A 27556-nucleotide genomic window follows, 5' to 3' on the forward strand; every position below is an offset into this window, starting at 1 on the left:
CCGCCCGCAGCGCCGAGCGGCAGGGACCCGCTGGGGGCAAGCGGCGCGGAGGAAACTTCGGGGAAGTTCGGGGCCACGGAGCCCCCGCGCCGGGAGCGGAGGGCACGCGCGGGCTCCCGTGAGGAGCGAACCCTCTCCCCGGCTCCTCGTACTTCTGACCGGTTTTCCTAGGGAAACGGAGGCAACGTAGCGCCACGCGTGCCTGTCTCTCCGGCCATGCCGAGCAGCTTTTGAGGCGATTTCAGCCTCATCTGGGCAATGGGCCCCCCGGGGGCAAGCTCAGCCCCACAGCCCCGACCTGGCTGTGGGCCTGGCGCAGGACCGTGACCCAGCGGTGGGAGCTGCGTCAGCAGCACAAACAGGGGGACTGAGCCTCCCCCCCCCCTCCGCTCCCCCCTAAATCTGCGCCGGGGTAGTCTCAAAGTTATTACTTCCCTGTAGGTTTCACGAAAATAAATGGCAGGATGTTTCCTTTCCACTGAGGGAAACACTGCACCGATGCGGACGAGCCATGTTACGGATGCCCAACCACAAGAGTTTCAGCAGGCACTGAAATGTCACTGAGGTGCAATCACAGGACACAAACCCCATGGAGCCACCAGCTCTGGTATTTGCGGGACTCTCTTACAGAGACACATTTACTCTCTTGGGGAGAAAAGATGCCCAATCCACATAAGAGGATTTTAACTTCTTCACCCACACAAAGGTATAATTAATATACTGCCATCAGGAGTGATTATTTTCATTTTCAAATGCTGACTTATCCTTTCTTTCAAGAAGGTTTTTAAGTTGTGGGAAAAGATTAATGTTTTCTTTCTTCAATTTTGTGTGTAATAACTGGGGTTATCCCCAGTATTACCTGGGGATCTCAGGAGAACCAACACAGAAGGAAAACTTACCCAGCAACCTAACACTTTTCAATTACAAAAAATAAGGCTGTTATTTATTCTCCCACTCTAATAGCTATTTCCTGATGTCTAGAAGACCAAAATGGGATCTCAACCCCATATACCCAAATAAAGTCCACAGACTGGGGGGAAAAAGCACGACAAATTATATATACATTTTCAGAGGGCAACAACCTCATTCCGAGCGGGGGAACAACACCTCTCCAACATACTTGCTCTCTTTGCAAGCCTACTTATACATATAGTCAAGCAGCCTGCTGTGGATTTTGAAGGGATTTAACTCCTTACCTAATTGCTGACATCTAAAGACTTTGCATGTCCTGTTCTGCCAGCCAAAAGTGAGTTTCTGTGTCTTCCTGGATAGCCATAGCCAAAGTGTTAATCCATTCACACTCATGCTGATCTTAGCCTTGAACAGTGCTTTGATATAACTTCTTCTCAGGAAAACAGTGAGGTCTAACTTTCCCTAAGGGAAAAAAATAGCAGTCTGACAATCTTTTGGAAGAATTCCCAACATAAATTGGATTATTTCAGCTCACTTTTTACAACATTTACTTCATTTTGTTGAATTACAGACAAATTCTTTTTATGGGAGAGACATTGTCTTAGTCCTCACTGATTAATTGGCTCATTTTTGTGAGTATTAGAAAATGGTGTTTTATGAACCAGTGATGTACATGACTTAAAACTATGTAACAGAATTGGATCAAAATGGAGTAATGTACTACAAGCTTTGTGATAGGAGTGAAATTGGAAATTGAAATTGCAGTTCTCCTAATGTTTTCTAATGTTTTAATCTTGTCCAAGCTAGCATTAAGGAGTGTATTTTCATCCCTAGTTACAAAAAAGGTTAGGCTTATGGAAGCATATGTAGCTGCGAATTACCATGATACGTACAGAGAAAATGTTTTGTGTATTGCTTTGGTTTACCTGCCCCTTTGTAAAGCCTGACTTACGCTCTTTTCAGAACCATCATTCAGAAAAGACAAAGTTGTGCTTCCATCTCAAGGATCCTGAGACGTTTTGTCCGAGAGAGAGCAAATTAAGCCTAGCTTCCTGGTCAAATTTGGATTTCCCTAAGCACACTCTGTCTGACATTCATTCCCTCTCTTGTTCCAGATGGCTGTCCCTTCCTCCTGGCCGTGTGTCCTCCTGGCCTTCTTCCCTCTGCCAAACAGAGGATAAGGTCCTCTTCCCCACTTCAGTCAATGGCAAAAGTCCCATGGGTTTGAAAAAGGCCCAGATTTCATTCACACTGTTTAACATTATCAGTATTGAATGAAGTGATTGCTCTATGGATGATTCAATATTGAATTCCTCCACTGTTATGAAGAGTCCTAAATTGGGTAGAGATCCCATTGATACACATTATTTTAGTATAATTTTTTTAGTATTCTGTTTTCTTAAAGTATTTTGAGATCTCTGTAAATGAGAACTATAAATATGCTGTCAAAATTAATTAGCTCTTAAACTTTCATATGTGACATAATATTTCACTTCCGATTTGGTTCCAGTACAGGATGGGGATAATTCAGTCCTCATTTAGTATTCACGAACGTGCTTTTATTACCGTGACAAGGTTCAGGAAAACTCAAAATGCTGAAGGCACAGGATCCCTCGGCATGATTCAAGCTGAACAATAAATATATCCACATTCTGCAATGGATGTAACTTCTTTAGATGAGCAATTTCTCCTATTCCCATGGGCCTCCTAAAGATATAATTTTTGATTCCTAGATACAGGGTGAATATCTTTTTCAGAGAACTGCTCTGGCAACCTAAGTGGATGCATGCAGTCTGCATTCTGAAAAGCAAAGAGCTTGCTGGTCTCTTCCTATCTCTCAGTGTTTATTTTCTTTCCTTTTGTTTGGCTTTCATTATTGCCATCTTTTACCACTCTATTTTATATATAATCTTATTTCAGAAGAACTGCTGTTTGGTCTTTTTGGACTACTATACTTCAAGACAGTCTTCTCCCTATTTCCCATGGCAGATAGTTTTAAATAAAATATTCAATACAGTGGTTTTCTTTTTTTGAACTAGAATGATGAAATTTGCATTTTACTATAGCGGAACTATGCCATTTTCCACTTTTTGCTTTGACAAATAACCAACCATTTGCATGCTTTAAATGTTATCCAGAAGTTTAACCAAAAAAGCTCTGGGGAATTCTTCATTTTTACATTTGAAATGGAGAATTAGTTTTCAAAATCCCTTGATAGCTGGAGAATTAATGTAATTATAATATCACAGGATATAAACTTTTAAAGACAAGCAACTGAGAAAAAGAAAGGATTTTCAGTTAGACCATTCAAAACTCTCTGATTTATTATTTTTGTTGTTAAAACCTACTTAATCCAGCAACTAATAAACATTTTGGACAAAGGATCTATTTGTTTAAAAAAAATCAACACTCTTGTCCTTTCAATTAAAATGTCAGAGCTCACAATAAACATCTGAGACCTTCAACAAATCCTCCAGCAAGACAGAAAAAAAACCCAAAGTTGACATTCATGTGATTTTTAAGGTAAAAACAATTCTCTTCCCCTCAGTCCTCCAGAAATAAACCAAACATCCCAGAACAACCATTTCCAACTACCTTCTATGTCTGCAAAAGTGAAAAGGACAAGCCCATTTTTAAGCGTCTTTTGTCAATCATCTTTAAAAGGGTAAGCTGAACCTTCTCTTATTATTCTTTGTAGTTTATTCTTACATATAATTACTTAGTGTCAGGAAGCTCCTGTCTTAGTGTAGTAACAGAAGGTATATGAGCGGTTTCTATCTCATTTTCAAAAGGTTGTCCTGTAAAATATGCAAATATCAGTTCAAAGCAGTTTTTAATGTAAATACAAAAACTGCTGTCATCACACTGTGGTATACACTGCCTTCTCAATAAAGACAAAAATACAGCTAACAAAAAGTAATATAAGATTCTGTGGAGAAAAGGCATACATGTATAAACAAAGCCAGCAAAGCCAAAATATGCCAAACCAGCCAACATGGGTTTCCCAATCCTGAACTGTAAGTACCCAGCACATTGTAAGAGGCTGCAAACTTGTAACATGCTGATGAATTTCTAATACTACTATTATAATCAGACAGCATCTGTCAGCATTAATGAACAAGTCAGTACGGATCCTTTAGGCATCCTCCATACTTCAGTCTACTAGAAATCCAGACGGGAACACATCCTGGAGTGAATACTGAACCTCAGCATCCGTAAAGGTGGTCACATACTTGGAGAAAAGCTTGCCTCTTTAACTGAACTGTTTTTTTGTATTTATAAAGCAGAGAAAATAGATACTCCCAGTTCTCCTTCTTAATACATTAATACACTGATGGATGTATTTGATTATGTCCCCTCCATTGTAGAGTAAGTAAGTTCAGTCACTCTTCGTATGATAGGTTTTCTCTGCACCTAGTGGGTCTTGCAACTCTTCTCTGAAATCACACTAATTTGAATTGTTTTTGCAATGCACAGACTGGCACTCCTCATTGTGGTGAGGAGCACCACATGTAAAAATATTCTTACATCTTGCAGTGGAATCTGTTATTGTTTCATATACATCCTAACACTTCTTTTTTTGAGCACATAGGTATGAGTAGGGATCTTCATAAAGTTGTTCTCAGTAATGCACAGGTCTACCAGCTGATGAGATGGATCCTGAATTGCTCCTTAGAACTATATAAAATATGTTCAGTCTTCCCTTCCAATATGCAGTACTTCGTATTTCATATGTCACAAGTTAGCTTTTTCACTCAAATTTTATTTTGGTCATTTTCTTTTTAAACCCACAAAAGAAGAAAAAAATTAAAATCCCAACTCATTTGCAAGTACAAATGATGATTCTGGTTTTGTTCCGGTCTCATATCACACAATTCCATTTGTGATTTATAACATGCAAGTTAGTGCAATCAGGCACCAGTTCTGCAGATGGGATAGATTATTTTTCTTTTTAAGCTAATTCAGATCAAAAATTTTGGTCTTGGCAGGCCAGATTGTACAAGAGAGAGGAGAAGGAAAAAACTATATGCCTTGTCTGTTAGAAACAGGACCCTCATATTGCAAATTGACTGTGATGGTGGCAGCCAAAGCTACTAGTAAAGAAGCAGATAATATAGAAGGGAAAAGATATTCACATTTTTGGTGAAAGAAGCTTAATTTTCAAACACACAGAATTGCAGGACCATTCATTTTAGCAAACCATTTTGCTCACATGTAAATTTTCTTGTAGCTCAGGAGTTTTTAATTCCCAGACCCTTTTTACCATCTGTAACTCAATCTCTATTTTTTTAAGAAATTGCAGACATCTGTTTAAATACCCATCTCCTCCGTCACATGGAATTTTGGATTCAAAAAAATCTCAGCTCAAAAATAATACCAAAGTTGGATTACATTTCCAAGCAACCGCAGACTGGCACTTTGATGCTGCCTTTTTAATTAGCCCATTCCATTATACTGGCTGCGATGGGCTCTACAGTGCGTGACACAGTGCCTGCTGCTTGGGTGGGGGCTCGGGCCGGAGAACGGGGTGAGGAGCCAGGGCTGTGGCGGGGAAGAGCCCCAGCGGTGTTTGCTGCCCACTCTGCTCCCCGGGCAGAGCAAGGGCCCAGCCTCGCAGAGGGAAGGAGGGCTGAGGCCCCGTTGCTGAGCCTGGCACTCTGCTGTGATCTTGCACTGCATGTAGAACTGCGACTGCCCATGAGAGCAGAGCCAGCGTCTGCTTGCACCTCTGCCCTCTCACCCTTCTCCCAGGGTCCCCGACAGGCCAGCAAGCAGCTCCCCTTCTCACCCTGCTCCCCTGAGGGGTCACTCCCCACTGTGGTCCCACCCTCCTCCCTCTCCAAAGAAAACACCATTCCCACCTCCTCTTCTGTATAAGAAAGGAGAGAGGAAGAGGCTCGGGCTAGACTGGTCCTTTCAGGGCATTTTAGATCTCCAGAAGTGTTTACTTTGGCTGCATGTACGTACTCACGCTCCCAACTCATGCAAAATACTTCGTTCTTTGTGTTTCTTTAGAACTTACTCATCAGCAGACTTTGCACCTTAATCAGCTCCCTGCTTGCCTTATTGGAAAAAGCAGACATTTCCATGGGTACGCCGGAGGTCTGCTCTGATTCATTGACTTGGATGCCCTTTACTTGATAAAAGCCTGGGTGTTTCCTTGTGGGCAGAGGTACCTGGATCCCTCTCCTGTATGAATTTCTTCCCTAGATAAAGGTAGCTTAAAGGGAGGTTTTCCATTCCTAATTCTACCTAATCTAACTTTGTTCTGCAACAATATTCAGATGGCAAAATAAACAAACGCTACATATCAGTTAAACAAACACAACCATATTTTATTCAGCCCCAAATTTTGCTTCTCATAAAATATTTACTATTGACATTTTACACACAATCTTCTGTAATGCTAGTTAACATACGTTATAAAAGTGGTAATACCTAATGGGAAACCTAGATTCCACCTTTGCAGAGAAATTTCATAGTTCTTGGGGATGTATAAAATCCAGAATATGGAAAAGTCAGAGGCAAATTTTTATTCATTTGCAAATCTTTAAAAAAAAACTTTAGGGATATGTTTGAAGCTGAAGCACCTGAGGAGTGCTGCTCTAGATCCAGAGTAGCTACCTGGGTTTTGAGGAAGCAGTGAAAATATGGCAGGCAGCAGCACCCATGTATTAGTATCAAATTAAGTTTCTCTACCACTGTTCAGTTAGGGCTTTGGAGCCAGAGGAGGGATCACAAGGCAACACCACAGGAGGTAACACCAAGCACTCCGTTAAAGAATTCAGTCCAACTCAACAGGACTTGGTGGAAGGTGGATAATGACCCCCACGACTTACAGAAAAGCTCTGAGCTGTGTATTTCAAATGTTTTAAATTAATCCATGGCCAATGGAATAATATTTATATACACATATCAGAACCTTTTCTACATACCTGAGAGAATGAAATTAACTTAATATTGTACAATATGAATGATACATACCCTGTTTTTCATTTACTGTTCACTTGCAGAACAGCACATGATTTATGTTGTGTATGTATCAACATTTTTCTAAATTTAATTCGATAGTTTTCCTACAGGAATAGGCTAACCTCCATCCATACCCACCTTTAATAATATTTATTACAGCTCTTCTGTTCCTCAGTGGCTGACTGGATATTCTCTCTTATTGCTATGTCCATCTGCTGAGTATACTTTTCCCAAAATAGTCCATGACCACTCTTTCCTATATTTGCACAAGAGATGTACTATTATTATATTTGCACGGAAGAAGTTAGGTGATCCTGCAAAAATGTTTTTCAGTGATATAGTTTGTCCACCTTGAAAGCTGATTTACAATTTGAAATGTGACATCATAAGTGGCATGGGACACAAGAACTAAGTGGAAAATATTTTGCAGTCTCTTAGAAATCTAGCCATAGTTGCTCTTTTTTAGAGCCTCTGTTTATTTGCCCAGAAGAATTAACATTTGGTCAAAGAGAATGACCAGCAGGTATTGTTACTTACTATTCAACTTGCTTCCAATATTTAAAGCTGAATTCTTGATGGCTTTGAGAACATGGCTTCTGATATAACAATTCCACACCATTAGCTGAATTGGGAAAAGAGCAGGAGCCAGCCCTAAAAGCGTAACAAGGCATTTTTTGAATGCACAGAACATGCAAAGCCACAAATACCAGGCAATGAAAACCAGGTGCTTAAAGCCACATTCAAAGAACTGGAATTTCTTCACGCACAATAATGCCTGTTGTGATAAGCAGTTATATTCTTGAGGAAATAGCCTTTAAAATGCATTTTTTTCTCTAGCTAAAGGAACTCTTACTACACAGACATCTTCAGCAAGGTAATGCCTTGCATTTTAATTTGTTTTCACATGCAGGAATCTCAAAACAACAACATGTACACAAAAGCAAACCCTGGCCCCAGTGATGCCAATGGAAAGACACTTCTTTTGACTTCACTGGGATCACGATTCAGCCATAATTGATTAATCTTCATTCCATTCCTGTGAGACAAGTGAGGGATATATAAAGATCACTTCACACACCACTGCAGTGTAGCAGCCTCTGGAAAATATCAACCGTTCCAAAACACAGAGGAGCACAGCACAGTTTGGAACAGGATGTGAAGGCAAATACTATATCCAATTGGAACAATACAGGAAAGGCTGATAGCCAGAGTGGAATTACCTAAAATAGATTTTGGCCAGCATACTGGGATTAAGAGCTCTACTTTTCAAAAGGTGAGCTGTGACCTCTAATAACCATAAATAGTCAGGACTTTGTTTTTGTGGCTCAATGGAAAGATGGCACCATTAGCAATATGGCATTTGCTCATACCATGCTGATCCATTGCTTCATTACTGGATCATCTGCGCAGCTTTCAACGGGACTGAAGTAGCTTCTGAGTCAAATGCAGAGCCATGGCAAAGTCCTGACCCCACTGAAGACAATATCACAATCCTACTTGGAACCAGGGGAACCAGGATTTATCTTCCAGCAAACAGCCTGTGAGATCTAGCAACAACATTTCCCACCAGATAGCAATTGTGAGATCTTTCATATCTTACGTAACTGTGATCCTTAAATAAAACGTATATCTAGCTCATCATTTTTTCCCAATTTAATTAGAATCTTGCCTAGTTTTCCAGGTTGGCAAAGTCTTATCTTGCAATATGCTGCAGATGATACTGCTCGGAGATTAACGTTTGCTTTTTAATTAAAGTTTTTACTCCGGAAGTTTGTGATACCCCCACAGCAGCATTTAAGACCACGAAAATAATTGTTATTATTCTTAGAATGAGTAGTCATAGCCTGATATAAAAATACCACACTTGAAGTATCACCAAAACTTAGTATGTGGTTTTCATAAATGCGTGTACTTTTCTGGGCTTGTTTTTAATGGGCCTCCATCAGAACTCCATCAGAACTTTGCATTTTCCAAGGTAACATCGATATATCTTTTTAAATGTGTACTCTGTTCAGTAGTAAACATTCTCCTCTGCACTGGTTCCCAACCAACATTTGAAAGTTGCATTCTGCTGAGTGCTAGCAAGCTATTAAACGGATGGGTGGCCACCACAGCACAGCTTCTACTGGCAGTGAGGGGATGGGAAAGAAACAGCCGCAACTCAAGGAAGTGGTGAAGAGAGAGTGACCTGAAATTGTGAGAGTGAGGAGAGCAGGGACACGAAAACAGCAGCACTATGGAAAGGCTCTGGGAGAAGACACTGCAGCAGGAGTCTAGGGGCAAAGACGAAGAAGGAATTACAGCAGCCGAGGGTTGGGCAGGGACGACGTGCCTTGACATCCCCAGCAGAGGTCTCAGGGAGGGAGGAAAGGGAAGCAGAGGGGTGGCAGCCACAGCAGCCTCCTGAAAGATTAGGAACTGTTGTCTGCTGGAAAGAATGATCTCCAGTCCTAATTTAGTAACAGGAGAGAGAGTTATTACCATTAGTAGTGGCAGTGAAATAGAGCCACAGTCAGGGACCAGCCCCAGCATGGCACAAACATAAAACGAAAAGATGGTGTCTGCCCAAAGAGTTTCCAAATTACGTACAGAAGAACAAGGGACGACACGGAGGAAGGGCAGGGGAAATACACAGCAGCAGCCAGGCAATGCCAAAACAGGGAGCAGACTGTTCAGTCCAACTTTGCAAAATCCTAGAGGCTTCTCTTCAGCTAATACATTTATATTGTGCCCAGTTTTAGCACAGTGTGGTCTTAATGTGGATTGGATATGGGTCTCAGCTGTTTTACAATTTTTTTTTTAAACTGTTTCAGATTTAGAAGACACTCTGAGCTTGAAGCAGTACAAAGTTGGCTCTCAATTCTCTAATAACCCTTTAGCTGAAGAGGAACTAGGGGGAACATTCAAGAAGTCTTCCTGACATGCAGACAAAGGGAAGACAAGAAAGAAGGGAGACAAATTCCTGTGCTAACTAACAGCTTCTCAGTAATGCCATCTGCAGAGAGCCATGTTCAGTATCTAAGGGAAGAGCATTACTTACACCAGTTCTACTGACCTGGGCTTTGAGTGGGAACAAAACACTTAAATACTGTCGCTATTTCACTGCCTTTAGTAGAGTTTAAACATGTACTTACACAGCTGCAGGAGGACGTACATGACCGGGACCTCTTTGCACATCTATCTACAAACAAAGGCAATTTTCAAATGTGGGTCCCTGAGAAAATATTTGAGTTCCACATTAGGAACCTCAGACCAACTCTCTAGTGCCTGGGGAATGTAATTATCAAGAGAAGCGAAACTCAGAGACTAAAAAGGGACATCTGGGTATCCTATTTAGAGGCTGAATATTTGGCTCTGTATCTGAGGCAACTGATTGATGTGTAACACACTAACTGCATCAACTATCAAAACCAGGAAAAACGCTAGACATTTACTGAAAAGGCAGAAGCATTTCCTTTCGCTAGATCCTAGGTTCTGCAAGGATCTGAGTTTCTGATTTAAACATAAGAAAAATCTTTACCACATGTGACTGTCAGGGTCCTGAGTGCACTAACAGGCTTTAATTGCCCTGACCAGCCTCACCTCCACCCATATCTCTGCCCACGGGCCCAGGCAACGCTCAGTGTCTGATGAGGGGTGTCTGTCCTCAGACCTGGCTGTGGTGCAGCCCTGCTGTGCCCAGCTGTGGGCCCCACTGATGTGGCATATTTTAAATATCTCCTTTATATTTTGTGAATATCTTTACAATAGGCAAATCCATGGTAGCACTGATTCATATATCCCCTCGCACAGGTTTGCTTGAAATCTAATAAGCAGCTGGATTGAAGTTTGGACAACTTGGTAATTACGATGAGTTAACATTTGGCTACTTCATTTTCTGGCTTTCGAACAGTTCCGCTGAAGTATACTTTAAGCATCTGAATATTCCTCTCACTTTGTTTCATTTGTACAGTGAAAGAACATAACCTGTGCACCAGATGTGCTATGTTAGAGTTTCTGCCTGCCCTTCAGACACAGCATGCGTGCCTCCACAGGATCTAATCCACCTCCATCCCAGATGAGGAACATATGGAGCTCCATGAATGGCACACAAGACTTCTCTTTGAACTAGATTCCTCATATCAAAGGGCCCTCTGTCTTGTCATCTTCTTCGCTGTTCCTCTGGGTAATCATGAGGAAAGAACTGAACATTTGGAAAAGCCTCCTGGGGACAAATTCATTTCTAGTGCAACTCTGCTGAAGTTAATGGTGTTACACCACGGATGAAAATGGCACCATAATATTAAAAAACAGAGACAGCATACTCCTCTGTAATTACTGTCTAAGAGAGCAAAAATAATAAAAATGATTCATTCTTATAGACCCCAAAGGGCACAGCTGGCTTATTCAGTTTAAAAGGTGAAAATAAAAGAAGGCAGCTAGAATATACTGATTTTTAATTTGTATATATGTGTGCATGTGTGTGCACGCACACACACACACACACACATATATATATATATAAAATGATAGTTGGATAACACCACCTTTGCACTAATTTTAAGAACAACATGCCAGAAATATAATTTAATGTGACTGCATGTTTTAAAAGACTGATAACATAAATAGCTCTTTGGAAAATTAAAGGCCTTCTTTCATACTAGCATAAATTAGGAATAAATTATTTCTAATCAAGAGTCATACTGTTGTAAGCTTAATGTAAGAGTACTGGGCCTTGCAGCACCAAAATGGTTATTTTGTAACACAATCAAACACCATGAATTAGGCTTTCTCCTTCTCAGAAAAAGAACAATATATATATWTTTTTTGCAGTTAACATGTAAAGGTCATTATGGGAAGGAAACTTTTCTTGTATTAAGTTTAGTGAAGCTGGTAGAAATCTGCAGTCTGTTCCTTTATGGACTTCACTTTACAATACCATATGGAGGTATGTATCTGAAGCTCAGTGATGTTGTACGATACAAGATAATGGCACAGGCAAGGCAAAGATCTGACAGAATTATTGCACAGGCTTCGGATGCCTTCGTCACTAACAGCTGCTATATCTTGGCTTATTTAAGTGAGATTCATCTGGGCAATCATCCTTTCCAGCCAAAGGAATAATACCCAGTGATGAGAACTGATCTGGTAAGCACAGGAGGTCCTAAAGAAAGAGCACAGCTCTAAATATTTCTACAGATTGGCTGAAGAGTATCTCTGCTTACGTATCTCAGTGCAACGAATGACCTAGCAAATAATTTATGGTCATTAGTTACTCAGATGTCCCCTGGTGGTCCTACCGCCTCTTGTATGCACAGAAACACGGCTTTCCATTAGCAGGTAATCAATAACAAGGCTGACACGCATGCCCTTTGTACCTGCCCTTAGCCAGAACACAAAGTCTTGGTCTCCCTGACAGTGCCAACCATCTCCATTTCCTAGAATAAATTATCTGGAGAAGTCAGTTTTTATTGTACAAACAAAACAGGCTTTCAACTACAGTATAACTGAGAAAATGAAAAAAGGGGCTAATCAGCTAACAGGAAATCACTGAACAGCTTCAGCAAGCAAGAAAAAAATCAGAGTTTTGAAGAAAAATACATTTTCGCTAAAATGGTATCTCATATAAGATGTATTATTTTTTGTTCTAAAAAACAGCAGGATCCATAAAAATATTTGCAGGTGTCTTTGCTTGTTCATATATAAACCAATATTCCCTTGATCAGACAGGACACAATTACAGGGGAATATTAGTTCCTTAGTTGATTTCTCAAGGTAGATATTAACATTTGATTAAAAGGATTCCTCCTGTTTAAAGATACAGAAATGTACAAAAAATGTAGTTTCCCTTTTTGCCTGGAACCAAGATACACGCTGACTTTTCATTAAAAATGTCACAGCCATCACCCTCAACTGATATAAAGCAATGAACCTTGTCACAAAAAAAGGAAAATTGTAAAAAATATAAGATTTTAAACCAATAAGACTTTAATAATATTATTCTATTTGCTTCTTGGTACAGGCTGAGAATCCTGTACAAAGATTTATTTCCTTTTCAAAAAAGTGTCCATAATCACAAGAGCTAAAATTTTTTTTTTATAATGAAAATCAAATATATTGAAAACGCTTGAGTTCAGAAGCTGTGGACTTACGTAAAACATCCAACACAAAATTTTGTGACAGAACAGTAAGTTGTCAACACTAATTATAAAGAGAACTGTCTTTTTCCACTGTTTTAAGGCAGAAAAGATTTTGTTAGCTTTTAGTGCCTATTGCTTTGTTCAGCCAGGAAGCACCATACTGCAAAAGCTCCATTAATTTCAGATAGGCTAAAAGGAACAGTTCTTAGTTTAAAATTTGTAAGATAAGCCTTCATCTAATAGTACTATATTTAACATCATAAACTTCATAGAAAAAAAGCAAAAACTCGGAGGCTTTATCACACTACAGTAGACTTTAGAGGTGCTGATTATGAGATTTTGTTTGTACAAAAACAACACATTAATTACTTGGAGAGGCTTGAAGTGAGGAGAAAGATTACAAGAGCAGATTATCAAGTCCTCAGTCTTGACAACACTTGGAGCTAAACCCTTTAAGTACTCGGCCACCTGCAAATGTAGGTAGGTATGCGCTATGTGAGGTGCTTAGGGAGTGCTGAAAGTCCTACTTGGTGCCAATATTCCTGTCTAAGTGCCTTTATTCCTTTAAAAATCACCTGTCCCTTTGTTTTTTTTACATGCAGTTTGAACTTCAGTACAATATCCACAACAAGTCTTAGCAATATGCCACCTGGACTGCTATTGCCTTATTGATGTTATAACCCATAGTGGGCACAAAAGATACTGTATGAAAAAAGATCTAATGCCGAAACAACACAAAACTTTAAATATATATGCTATCCTGATTTAGCCATTCTCTGTGAGTGTTCTTGTACATCACAACACCCTACCAAAATTGCAATTTGTGTAGTATACTGCTCACAGTGTTTACAATGAGCCCGTGCCTTCGAAGGAACTATATATATGCTTAGATTATGTATGTGCTTAAATGCATGGATGATTTGGGTCTATAATTAAAAGTTTAATATTAAAGTAAGTTTTGTCTTTTAATGAAAAATATTTCATTCATAAAACAGCAGCCTAGAAGCTCTACAAAGATCTCCCTTTTATTAAGGATCATCTCATGAATTTTATGTATGTAATCCCCTGTAGACACACCTGAACCTGTAATATCCAGTGGCCAAAATGAAAGATATCTGGGGAAAGAATAAAATCCTTATTTATTTCTGCCCATTTTAAAAGGGCAGTCAGTAGAACAGGGATTATATGAGGAAAACTTAAGCTAAAATATATTATTTTTCAATCTCAATAACAAGTTGTTTGACTTACAACTAGATACTCCAGTTTAAGATATTTGCATTGGGCTGTCTGTATTGAAGTAAGCCATGCTGGAGAGCAAATTTTAATTATTTCTGTTTATATCACATGAAGAGCACTTATTTTGGTCTAATATTTTTGGAGAATAGGATGCCAGTATCACTGTTGCTGGGGTATTTTGCTTAAGGTGACATATTTGATTATCAGTTTATATGCTTTGCTAGTGTCTGCAAGCAGTAAGGAGACTCTCTAGTGAAGCATAGCTAGGTCCCTGAACTTATAAAACTTAAAAACGCATTGCTTTCTGAAAAGGCTCTACAAGAAACTCATTTCTTATACAGAGCATGAGAACATTTAAAAAATTTTGGCTTAGGAATTGTGGAAAACAGCAATGAAAATACTTGTAATGTCAAAGGCGTGGAAACAAGGCAAAGGGGAACGGGGACACAAACAGTTTCCTCTGCAGGAAAGTCTCAACGTTTCCATCCCTTTGGAAGAGAGGGGCAAAATGGGTCCCTCTATTGCAAATCCTTGGGGCAGTGCGCTGCTAACACCTGCTATGGCAGCTTATAAATCAGCAGTAACAAGCAGAACCCCAGGAGTGCGCAAGAGGAGGTACAACCCTCCGCCTCCAGCGATTTACATACCCGGGGCCTAGTTTGGGCAAGTTTTCAGTCCCATTTGTTACTGCACCCGTGTTAAGGGCAACGGGACGAAGCGCTACGTGCGACGCCGGGTAGGGGCGCGAGTACCTTGCTCGGGCAGCGAAACCCCTGGGCGAGGGGCAGAGCCCGCGCCCCGCTCACACGGTTACCGAGCCGCCAGCAGGCCTCAGGCGGCCTCAACGTCTTTCCTGCGGGCAGAAACCAGCGTGGCCGCGACTTCTCCGGCCCCAGCTGCAGCGACGCCCCCAGCGGCCGGGGCCGCGGCAGCTGCGCTCCCCTTACCCTCCTCAGAAGCGCCTTTGCGTTAAAACTCAAGCGTTTCCGACACCACCTCCGCCGGAGCCACGCCAAGAGCCACGCGCGTCCAGCGCCAACGCCGCCCGCGCGGCAGCGCCCGGGGGCACCGCGGCCGGGCCGGGCCGAGCCCGCCGGAACCGCCCCAGACCGGCCGGAACCGCCCCGAGCCGGCGGGGCTCGGCCGGCGCTGCCCTGCCCTGCCCTGCCCTGCCCTGCCGCCGGGGCGGGCCGCGGGGGCCGGCGGCGGCGGCGGAAGGGCAGCGCGCGCGGCCCGGAAGAGGAAGGAGGCGGCGGCGGCGGCGGCTGGCGGCGGCGCAGGGTGAGGGCGGCGGGGCCGGGGCCGGGGCCGGGGCGGCTACGGGGGAGGAGGGCGCCGGGACCGAGCCCCGCATCCCCCCCCCACACGCAGCTTCTCCCGCGGCGGGCGCGGGGGCAGATGCGCGGGTCCGAGCGAGGAGCCGGGGCGGAGGAGGCTGGAGAGCCCGGTCTCCCCCTCCTCGCCGCCGGTCCGCAGGGGCAGCGCCCGTCCTGCCCGCAGGGCAGCGGGGGAGCTCAAGCTGGAAGCCCAGAGGCAGAGACCTTCGGTGCTGTTCAGCGAGCCGTGGCTCGTTAGAACAGGAGCCGCGGAGCTTTCCTCTGCGCTTGCTGTTAGGGCCAAACTTCTAGTGAGGTACGGTACTAGATGGCACCAGCTTCTGAAGGACAAATGCACAGAGGTAAGGAGACAGGGAAACTAAGGCCTTCAACACCAATCCCCTATGAGAGGTGTATTATGAGGTAATTTAACATCATCTTAGATGCTAACCTTTCCCTGAATAAAATCGTTACCACGTAAGTTACTGAGTAAACTAATTATTTTGCTTTGCTGGCTATGTATGTCTGTAGGGTTCACGTGAGATTCTGCCTTAGCAGACTTTTCAGGCTGATCGTAGTGTTGTTTCTGCTGTCGAGGACGGGTTGGGAGTGGACTGGGAGCATGCACTGAAGGAGTATTTTTTTTTAATTCTGTTAGTAATCCTAAACACAGAAATGCCTCATTTCTTTCTGCCACAGTTCACCTCACCTAATTCAGGTCTGTCAAAACTGATCTGAAAGTACTGCTATGTAGTGGCTGACTATGTTAGCTATTAGTTGTTTCAGTCTAATTTCTCCACTGTGGATGGAGTCCCTCAAAAACATGCCCAGTGTTTAGATAGATCAGTGGCATTTCCAGTACAGGTGTCAAAGACTGGACATTGGAAGAACTGGAATTGCTTTCTGTCGGAGATAACCTATTCAGGAGAGTTGAGACAACGAAGGGCATTTTGTTTGTATTTACAGTCTTAGATCATCAAATTTAAGAGTCAGACATCTCTATTGTCCGCCCAAAACTCAACTACTGCATTAATCAGAGTGTAACATTTCATTATCCTTGATTTGCCCTAGGTGGATTTTGGTAACTATTACAGTAAAAGTCTTCATACACTGTTAAAACCACTTCTATTGTATTCATGTTTAAAATTTTCAGAATGGCTTCCTCAGTTGACATGCCTGTGAATTATGAAAAGATGTTTGCTCATCGGTTTACGCTAGATGATAAGGAATACCAAGAGTATCTGAAACGTCCTGCGGATCCACCTCCTATAGTTGAAGAATGGAGAAATAGATCGGGTGGTAACCAGAGAAACAGAGATCGGTACTGTTTTATTTTTTATTTTTTTTTACAGATCTTGGTAGTTTCACAAATACATAGTTAGGTGTATTTCAGAATAAAGAGAAGTAATGTGTTAACAGAAGTATCTTTTTGTTACTTCATAGGCTTCTATATTTAAAAGAAACAGTCTCCTCTAAAAAGTAGTGAATTTTTATGTTTTCTCTGTACTGATACTGAAAGTTTTTGCAGTTGTATAGAAGTATAACGTAAAATGCTGTTCAGTAAGGAATGAGCTGGAACCACTCAACCCATTGCCCTTGGATTTGTTGCTGTTCAGCCAGGAACACTTTTCCAGCGGGGAAAGATGAGAGTTCTGCAAAACTAAGCAGCCTATCTTCTGTTGCATAATAATCATTGGGAAACTGCCTGTGCAAAGGAACAGGCTAACAACATGATTATGTACTGCTAGCTGTCCAAAAACATTTCATTTGCAACCTCAATAACATTGCATTTTTTATCTATTAGAAGTGACTAAAATGCATCATCTTTATCTAGCAAGTGCAATGATACTTTCCTACCCCAAAATACTTTGAATTATACCATTTCTTCTGGATGTAATTGTAGCTTTTTATTTAATTCTGAACAGTAACATCTGATTTTTGTGCGACTGAAAAAGGAAAATGACAGCATATCATATGACATCAGGCTTGATGTTAAAGTAGTTAAAACGCAAGTCCTGCTAACAGTTGGGAAGATTTCTTAACTAAATGTCTAAACAGGATTTGTGCCTTCTGAGAAGTAAAACAAAAGGACAACACTTTAACTTTTTCTCACCCTAGAAGCTTGTCAGTAAGTTAAACAGAATCAGTTTCTATAGATTAAAAAAAGGGATGACTGTTTAAGGAGCTATTCTTACAAAACCTTATTCTTCTTTTAACTAATGAACTGTTGTGTCTCCACTCTGGTCATGAAGCTGATTGCAACTTATGCAAATATTGTTTGTCTATAGTGCACTACACCACACCATTAGATATTCAAGCAAAATGGCTGTGAGACAGCTCAGGTGTGGACAGCAATGCTGCTACTACTGTAAAAACACAATTTAGCCTGAACAAAGACTAAATACCATAAGCGACTCCTCGAGTGTATCCGAGTAACATACTCATGCTCTCTTGAGTATGGTAATTGATAAGAGACCATGAAGCAATGATAGCATATATTCTAAGGAATATGCAAATTCCAAGACGTTAGACTGTTCGATAGCTAAGTTGTACTTAAATCTGCTTTGCCACAGCTTTCAGCCTAGTGCCATGAAGCTACTAGATTGAAACTGGCTTGGCTCTAGCTATCTACAGATATACCATCTGACTGCTTTTTAGGTATGGTCTGTTGGAGTCTTTATTCAAAGTTCCAGAACTTCATCTAATACGTTGTGAATACTTTGTATTAGGAAACACTCTGCCTTCCGCTGCTCAGCAAATGATGTGTTGGGTAGTAGCAAGAAATAAATGAATGATCTCAGATGACTGTAGATATGTTTTTATCAGAGTTTGTTGCAAAAACTGTAAGTAATTGAGTGTATAAATAGTTGGATGATAGTTCTTGTGGAAACATTTAAGAGTTCATTATCGTTCATCTTTTAAAATCTCATGTTTGTGCAAAACTTTGTGACACTTCTTTTCGTTACAGGTTTCAAGACGGCAGATATTTTAGAGGGGACAGATACAACTGGCAAGGTGACCATAGGTCTAATCAGAGGCCAGAAAGAAGTTGGGGTAACAACTACCAGCAGCACAGACAAGGACAATCTTACTCTTCTCACTATGGACAGTATGGCTACAACTCCTACAACCCAGGGCCTCGTTACCATCCCTACTGATGATACTTGTGATTTGAAGGTCCAGTAACAATACATTAAAAAAAATCAGTCAGTTGGGCTTTGTCTGTCTTCAGTTTTCTAATGATTCACAGTTTTATAGATAACTGAGGAATCAGTATGGAAGTCCATTCCTGTTTATCTGTAGTGCAAACTGAAAAAGGAAGTACCCTTTATGAATAATAAAAGCATATTAAACTAAGTTTGTGTAGAGGCTGCAGATCTTAGATTAAATTTCTATCTCATATTCTTCTTTGTTTGAATGCGTATTAGTACACTTTTCTGTTACATTTTGGAAAACAGGTCAGGGGGCTAGTCTGCAGCTCATAGCACTAGCACATGGTCTTAAGACAGTTCTTTTGGGAAGTGACATATTGTGTCTTTCTTTGGAGAGAAGTTCCAAGTTTGGCTCTTGACAGTGAGAAAAACTCAGTTTGGTTTGAATTTCAGATGTTTTAAAAGGAAATGAGAGATGCTATTACAGAAATACTTTATGGTGTGCTGGTATTTATGAAAACTGAAGAGAGGAACTTTTTTTAGATATTGATGAAGATGTGTGGCTTCTCAATATTGAATTTATTGGAATAAAAAGAATTGCATCAGAGAAACAAGATCTCACGTACAGGATAAATTCCTGTCTGTTGAATTGATGGTTTCAATTTATATGCAGTATTCCTCTTAAAGCATGGTAACAATTGAAATAAATTAAGTGATTTAAATATGTATCTTCTTACTCTAATAGTCAGTGGTACACAAGTTTTATCTGAGAAGTAGTACCAAACTTGGATTAATTTATATCATCTTAAAATAATTTTGGTATGTGCATGACACATTTTGAGATTCCTGTTTCTTTAAGTAAAGCTGTAAAATCATGATGATTGTAATTAGTTTTTATGAAGTGCTTCATGGATGTCTTGAACCATAATAAGTACTGTTCTGTACTTTTTGCATGAGAAAATAGCATAAGCAGTATAGGGTATGTTTTTTGGTTCTTAAATAATTTGAGTTCTGTATTTTTTTAATATTCACACAAATAAAAGCGTATTTCAGGCTTAAGGATGTTTCTGAATATTTCTGAAATCTACTTTTGAAATGTTTAGAATTGCAACACAGGCATCTAGGCTGACAGCTGCACAAGAATCAACACTAACTGATAAGTGTTAATATTGGACAGCTGCTGGTTTAAATTAGAAGAGTGGCCCATTCAGCTAAAATCAAGAGGATGAGACATATTGTGATTAATTAAGAAGTCTGGAGCATTAATCCAGTACCTTACATTCTACTATAAGAGAGTCAAAGTTCTCTGTTTTGCTGTTTACTTGATAAGCTAATTTGTATCAGAACAGTGCATTTTTTTGTACTTGACATTTTCTTCAGCTATTGTACAGTAACACAGAACCCTCCAGGCTGAGTGTTGTATAAGTCATTACATCACATCACATTTTGTGATAAGGAGTTCAAATTAGTGGATCTTGATTTAAAAACAAAGAATAAATACATAAGTTAAAAGCATAGTCTTCCAGCTCACAATATAGCTTTTAAAAGTAAAGAGTATGCTTACTGTTGATCTTAGAAGTGTGTGCTGTTTGTAGGTTTTACATAGTCTTGTGATGCAAAAGCTGGGCTGCTTACAAGTGTCTCCACCTACCTACTAAGTATTCCTCTTTTCCCCCTTTTCATATAATGTTGTTGAGAGCTCTGATGATACAGTTTTTATTATTCTACTCCCTGAAGTATTTGTCTTGAATTTGATTGTTTAACCTGAGAAATTTGGTAGCATGAGGTTTGTTTTCCTTTGAGGAGATCTCCAGGATGAAATGCAACCTTTTTAACCCTTGATGCTTAACATGGATAAACATTGGCAGAGTTGTTACATGGGGGCAATAAGGTTATCCAAAGTTTTTCTATGCGCTATAGGAAGTCTGCGAGATGGTACTGTAGAATTCCTTTTTTATGTAGAATCACATGCAAGGTGCCAGATAGCCCAGACTCCCACTTCCAAGAAAAGAGTGCATCTCTTTCTGCAAAGACTAAGCCTGACACTTCCAGCTATGCCACGGAAGTCAGCCTGAGCCAGGATATTCTTCCTAGTTACCATCTGGAGTAGCATCTCAGGTTGAAATAAAACCTGGCAAAAGGAATGGATTTTGCCTTATCTGTTGCTTTTCTCAAGCCCAATAACTATTTTATTTTAGTGTCTTTCAGCTAGTGAATAAAGAATGGGGTATGGAAAATTATCTACAACAGTGTGATCAAGCTGGAGAAACAGATATATTAGGGTGGCCTGTCCAAGGGGATGTCACACGTTCCATGGTCTCGGCTCTAGTATTCTGAGTTTCTTGACTGAGCCAGCAAGAGAGTCACCTAGATCAATGCAGCTTTCTTGTTTATGTTTTACATTCTTGACTCGTGTTATTCACTACCTGCCTCAGCATTACAACTCTTGATTCAACTTTTAAGACTTGTGTGGTTTACAAAACTTTTTTAGAACAATTATAGCAAAAATCTAATTTTTTCACGAATAATGCATTCAAAATATATGCATGCCTTGCACTGGAGAGAAATATAATTAGAATTCAATAATTATTACCTGCAGCAGTGTCCACTTAGATGCTAGTATTTATGATAAAGTCCATTTTACTGTTGTCTGTCAAACTACTTACATCTGGTAAATACTGCCTGCAATTAAGGTTTGTTCAAGTGTTTTTTCTCCCTTTGCATAACATAGTGCTACAGAGGATAAAACTTTAACATTTGGAACTGCAAAAACTACAGAAATTGTTCAAGTACAATGGAGATTATAGGGTAAACATTAAAATTCTGTGCCTGAAATTTTACTTTAAAAGAACTCTTCCCTCTGACATTTGCTCAGACATCATTATTAACACGCATAAAACGAAAGATAAACTAGTATGCTCAAAATGGCTAAATACCTTCAAATCAGTACTAAGCTGAAAGCCACTGGAAGGCAAAGAAAGTGGTAGAAAAAATTCCTAGTGTGATTTGTGAGATAGATACAATTTTACAAGTGTTCACTGCTATTCAGCATGTATTTTATCCTAACTCTACAGCTGGCAGTAGAAATGTTCAGACATGCTCTGAAAGGTTAGCTAGAAGCTGAAATACTATCAAGAGGCTCTCTAATAGAGATTTCAGACAAGGAGGAGAAGTGTGATTCTTTCAATATGCATATAATCAACATTCAATTTCTAGAACCACAAGTATATTTAAATTCCTACCGTTTAAATATGTTTATATATATAAAAAGTCACACTATTAATTTGCTAAGAAATATTTTGCTTAACCAAGAAACGTGTTCACATTTGCTTCTTAAACTGAGATGCTGGAGGGAGAGTTCTAGCTGTATCAAATTTAACCTAAGGTTCTTTTCCCCCTCTATTCCTTACAGAAATTATACAACTCTGCATTAATTGTGTTAGCTGCTGCAGCCTGTGCAGTCGCCCCTTCTCTAGCCCTCCGACAAAAGCGAGGGGGGGGAACATGTGGTCAGGAAAGGGAGACCAGGACTGTCCCTTACAGCAGCTACAGCCCATCTTAGCAGCATTTTAATGAAACTGCAACTCCCTTACCTTTCATTTGCCAATCAGGAAATATTACTGTAATCCGTCCTGTTGTCCTCATGTGTTAGAAGAGAGCGATATAACCCTGCTTAAATTATGCATAGTGCTGATATTTTAACAACCAGAGAGTAAGAAAGATTATAGGGCAGATCAGGTTTCCCTGACAATACCGAGGAAATATGCAGCCTGATTGAACACAGGTGGACATAAATCCTGGAGTCCAGCAGCTCCAGAACTGTCAGGATAGTAGATGGTAACTTTAGTATGGTGGTGCATAATGATCTTTCCTCTCAAGAGGATTATTTTCTCATTAGGCCCTGCAGGCCTGGATTTATTTTTGTTTACCATGGCTTATATTCTTCTTCAGTAGAGCACTGACTGCACTTAGTGGTTGTCAGTCTTCATTTGCTTATGAGAACAATGATGCCAAAATGTCACCTCTGTACAGCTCGCCCTCTGACTTTTTAAGTACTCTGTCCTATTAAAATGCAAATTTATTACAAGAGATGGTAAAAGTTGGTAATAAGTACGTTTTCCTGTAAGTCTAATAAAAGCACAGAACAGGATAAATCATATAATCATTCCTACTGGTAACCTTTTTTTGTTATTTCTAACAAGCAGGAATATAAGTTAATGTTATCTTGTTCCTAATATGCACATGCCTCTTTTTCAAATTCAAAGAGTTCAAGTCAGCAGCTTGATGACTTTTTCCCACAAATATATTTTTCGCCTTTTTTTTTGCATACTGTGTGATTCAAACCTTGCCTCACTAATAAAAGATGATACAGTATCAATAGCTATTCCTGCTTGTTATTTGAAGAAAAACTCATCTATTCAAAGAGGAGTTAAAATTAAGAAAACAATTTAATTATTTGTTATAGAACTGCAAAAACAACCAAAGCCAAATCTTATTCTAGAAAAAATAGTAAGATGAGGGAAGACAGAATTTTCAAACTGAAACATATTGCATGTTAAAAGATTCATTAAGGATATTAAGCTCTTCAAAGTTCTTTTTCAGTGTGAGGAAAAATAATTTGGTATTTATATATCCACATAAATTAAATATTTAAGATTATAATTAGTGGTTTTGAGATATAGGTTAAAAAATACCAATAAGCAATAGGATGTTTCATATAGCTTTTGGACACCATACTCCTAGCATTTAAGCGTGCAGAAGGAATTTTAGGGCAGATGAGATGGTGGATTGCTCTTTGTCCAAAATCATGTCTGAAGTTTGTTTTCTATTGGAAATATGTTTAATAAAAATAAATAATAATAATAATTACTGAATGCAACCAGCCCCACAGTATTACATATCCTTTCTACAAAATAAGAGAAAATTAACACACAGACCTTTGCCATGGCAAGTTTATGCTTCACCCTTCTGTAGTCACCAAGTCACCTTGATTTATGAATGCCACTGAGACCTAAAAAAAAATTACGTTTAAGAATACTGCTTCAGTGGTGTTAATGGTATGAGCCTTTAAATTCAGCAAGCAGAAACCTTTGGAGTTTAGATCAGTTTAGTGCAAGAGCTCTGTGTAGAGAGATGCATATTCTCCTCAGATCAACCTCATTTTACTTGTTTATATGCCACCGTCTCAAAACATCCGTTCTGAAGTGACCTGATGGAGCATCACGCTTGGGGTGCACACAGCCTCCTCCATGCTGCAGCTCAGCTAAACTGCTGTAAGGACTTAAAGGAGCTTAACCTTAACCTGCCACTGGGGCCAATGCCATTGCCCAGCCCTGCACCTCGGAGGACACTTCCATCAGCAGAATTACATGTTTTGTTGTTCTCGGGCAAGAAGGGAGCGGGGAGCGGATGCTGCACAGCCTGGGCAAAGATGGGAAGGAGCACAGCTCACCTAAAGGCACAATTGTTTCATGCCCTTGTATCCTGAACCCTTCCGGGGAAAATATGTTTTGAGATTTGATTATTGGTTATCAAATTACTTTACTGCCACTCCACAGCCTGGGGGACCAAAAGCACAACTGCTTCCCCCTCCGCAGCCCCCAGGGACCTCCTCTCCTCAGCGCTCAGGAAGGAGGAGGACTATGGACCTAAGTGGCTGCAAGGGGTGAAGCAGCTGCCTCGTTACACCAGCAGAGTTTGCACGTCCTTAGGCCAGGCAGACAGATCCAGGGAATGATAAACAAATGCCTGTTGATCACATACCCTGCAGCCCCAGTAAATCCAGTTGAAGAACCTCTCTGGACTTCACCAGCAGGATTTTAGTTTTTAGAGACAACATGGATTTAGTACTAGCTAATGAAAGATCAGCCTAATCCTACTTCTTTCCACATCTGCTATAGACATATTCTTACTACTGTCCTAAAAATGTTTTTTAAAATCCCATATCAAGTATTTTTACTGCTCTGCATCCTGTCGTTACACAGGCATCAGGCTACTCTGTGTCAGATACCTCTGTTGTACTGGTTCCTCATATTCTTGAACGCTCCTAAAGATACACTTTTTAAAGCTATTTAAAAATTCTGAAAAGACAATTTCACCACAACGCGAGTCATTCCACCTGGCCTAAAAAGGAAGTCAAATGGAAAGGATGCTGTAGAAGATAGAACCGGAGACACGTGTGAATTCCCACCTCAGCTACAGACACCTTTAACGCTTTTGCGTCTCAGTTTCCCATCCAGAAAACAACGATAACTCTCCCCCTTTTCCCTCCTCTGTACCATCATTTCAGCTACCAGTTCTCCCAGACAGGGACTGCCCCATTTAAAGCACGTGTCTGGTGTGTAGCATAACCTCAGCTGGGCTCTGTAAGCCCCAACACGATGCACTAGAAACATTCTTGTGAAGGAATTAATTGTTTTCTGATATTTTTTTTAACTAAAACTAAACACATTACAGACAATATGCTGGCAATTACTTGATTTAAACCCCGCCTTTATTTTACTGTGTTGTTATATAGCAGACTATTTGCAGGCTGCACCCCCGGGATTCTGTGGCCTAGAAAACTCTCCACGCATTGTACTACTAGACTTGCACTAAACAGTAAATGATTCCAACTCTTACGGACGTAATAGAAATATCTTTCAAAAATATAAGCCGCATAAAGACAGCCTTATCATAACTAAGAGGTATGGGTAGTCCAATCTGATAGTTAATACTGAACTGGAGAGAGGTGGATTAAAAATGTGGGAGCAATCTATGCAAACTAGCTAGATTCCACATCAACATAACTTGTCATGGCTACTGTACTGAATGTACCATTCACTTATATTTAATTGGTTTCAAAAGCATTCACACACATACCATGCAATCACGGTAAGACTGTGCAAAAATCCCAGCCTCTCTGAAAGTATTACAGGTTTTTTTTTTTTTTTTCAATCTAGCAGATGGAAAATTTTTAATGCAATATACTATACTACAACTTCATAGTTAAGCATCCAAGTTTTAGAAATGTAAAAGGTAAAGCTGTTCTTTAAACCTATGGCAAGACAAGAGGAAAGAAAATGTAGTGGTAAGGGAAGGAGTGGAAGAGCCATGAAAAAGGGAGGAATATACTGGTGCAGGAAAAGGAAAAAGAAGAGTAACAGAGCATCCATCACAACAAATGCCTCTGATCAGAAAGAAAAATCCTGCTTCTATAAGAGGCTATTGAAAGGTCAAAGAGAGTGTCCTCAGTAGCTGAGAAGATGAAATCATCTGATTGAAGGTAAAATATAAATCTGTTTAAAAGCCATTTGTGATTGATGAGAACTGGAAGACAAAGATGGCATCACAATCCCTTGGCATGAAAATCCTTCCAGATGGCATCTATTTTTCATTAATGCTCTGGGGGAGGATCCTAGACATCCCAGCAGGTCCCAGCGTGACTTTGGATTCAAAACCATCCACAGACTCAGCTGCTTTTTGGCTCATCTCCACTTCCGCCGCACATGCACGCAGCAGTGCTACAGGACGTTGGCTGATGAATGACCTTAACTGTTAATTTTCATCTCTTCAGATCATACCTCCTAAGCATGTTTCAAAAGGCAGCAACCTGGCTGTAACCACGTCTCCCAAGACATGCACCAGAGAACCTTCTCAGCCTCTTCAGGTTTTCTACTACTTGGACAGAAGCTTTTAAGACTGTTAAAAAACACTGACATTTGTAAGGCACAAAAGAAAAGAAACTTTAATAATGTCAGCTCTTTTTTTATATTTATGCCTCCCAAAATAAGCATCAAGATCACCACAACTTCCACCCTGAATTAAGACCCATACTGAGTATCTGTGTCTTGGTTTCATTTGGCAAAATTAGGGCAGGTTTTCAAATAGTGTGTAAATAGAAAAGTAGCTACACAAAGAAACTGAAGGTCAGCACCACCTGGTTACTTACAGACAGGGCAAAGGCACTTTCCTCAGCATAAGCCAAAGTAGATAAAGCACCTTTGGTGTGTCTGTACAGAGCCTATGGATGTGCTGTTTTGGTTTAAAACTTCTTAAAAATTAGAAGCAAGGTCAAACCAAACTGAAATAAGCCACTCTGAGGAAAATAAGGACCTTAAAATGCAAAAATGTTATGACAGTCTAACTAAAAGGGTTTAATTAAACCTATGCAAAAATACACATAGACCAGTTCTTCAGTGGGGGTATAGCTACCTATTCAGAGGCTTTCAAGCCACTCGTCAATAAAATCCATTCCTGTACTGCCAACGCATGCAGCTTTTAAAGTTATTTTTTCTTAAGGTGTACCCTTTCACGCTCACATAGACAAATATAAAAGCGGAAGAACTTTTTTTTTGCTAGCACAGTCCAATCTGTTTAGGAAATGACATTATGGTCATAAAACTGCAAGAGCTTCAATTTTGTCGTGAAAAAGAGTTACCAGTGGAGCTCTACAGGAAGCCCCCTCGGTATGAGCACAGCCCGACTCTACGCTGCTCTTAGCATCATCCAGCTCAGCAGAAGCATTTTCTGGCTATGACTTAGGCATCGAGAGCTACGGTCGCACAGACACAATTTCCGAACTTTCACTGCTGAAAAGCTTTAGCCTTGTCTAGTCTCTCTCATTCCAGCTTTTCCGACTCCACCATGCTGTCATCCCATCTCTCCGCACACACAGAGCAATCCCTGACCAAACAGTTACAATCAAGTTTGGGGTTTTTTGTCCAGTTAAATTTTAGATGAACCGATTGACAGATTTTCCATACTTCCCACTGGAAACTATTCTCTGAACCTACTGGAGCTGAAGGCCAATTCCTTCCTCCTTAACTATGCCTTAAATATGTGACCTCCTCCTCGGCACTGTTTATCA

The 27556-nt window shown here is 40.3% G+C and overlaps 2 protein-coding genes across 29 annotated transcripts in view; one reads left to right on the forward strand and one right to left on the reverse strand.

Annotated features, from left to right (window-relative positions):
• The window catches only part of HOMER2 (homer scaffold protein 2), a 101886-nt gene that overhangs the window by 61312 nt on the left and 13018 nt on the right, over positions 1–27556 (reverse strand). For 2 of the 26 annotated variants that reach the window (XR_003252614.1, XM_026060588.1), the window contains exons 1-2: positions 7024–14878; positions 1197–1374 (exon numbers count right to left, since the gene is read on the reverse strand). Coding sequence is in view for 3 of the 26 variants with exons in the window: in XM_026060588.1 (XP_025916373.1) it covers positions 1197–1210 (14 nt within the window). In the remaining 23 variants the exon portion in view is untranslated. The other 24 variants (XM_026060594.1, XM_026060598.1, XM_026060590.1 and 21 more) reach the window with 23 other exon arrangements.
• RAMAC (RNA guanine-7 methyltransferase activating subunit) lies at positions 15460–19767 on the forward strand. Of its 3 annotated transcripts, none has more exons than XM_026060601.1 (3): positions 15460–15521; positions 16710–16877; positions 18525–19767. In XM_026060601.1, the coding sequence occupies exons 2-3, from the start codon at positions 16711–16713 to the stop codon at positions 18712–18714; spliced, it is 357 nt and encodes a 118-aa protein (XP_025916386.1). In that variant the 5' UTR covers positions 15460–15521; position 16710; the 3' UTR covers positions 18715–19767. The 3 variants fall into 3 exon arrangements, with proteins under 3 accessions (XP_025916386.1, XP_025916387.1, XP_025916385.1); XM_026060602.1 differs by lacking the exon at positions 15460–15521 and adding an exon at positions 15580–15918; XM_026060600.1 differs by lacking the exon at positions 15460–15521 and having other exon boundaries at positions 16687–16877.

The sequence above is a fragment of the Apteryx rowi genome, unplaced genomic scaffold, assembly GCF_003343035.1.
Source record: "Apteryx rowi isolate R43461 unplaced genomic scaffold, aptRow1 scaffold_17, whole genome shotgun sequence".
NCBI lineage: Eukaryota > Metazoa > Chordata > Aves > Apterygiformes > Apterygidae > Apteryx > Apteryx rowi.

What these genes read in the sequence shown, in the direction of transcription:
- RAMAC (XM_026060600.1), top strand. Translation starts at nt 16,693, where the DNA reads ATGTTTAAAATTTTCAGAATGGCTTCCTCAGTTGACATGCCTGTGAAT. An exon ending in AACCAGAGAAACAGAGATCG is followed by an intron (nt 16,878 to 18,524) that starts GTACTGTTTTAT and finishes TTTTCGTTACAG; the next exon opens with GTTTCAAGACGGCAGATATT.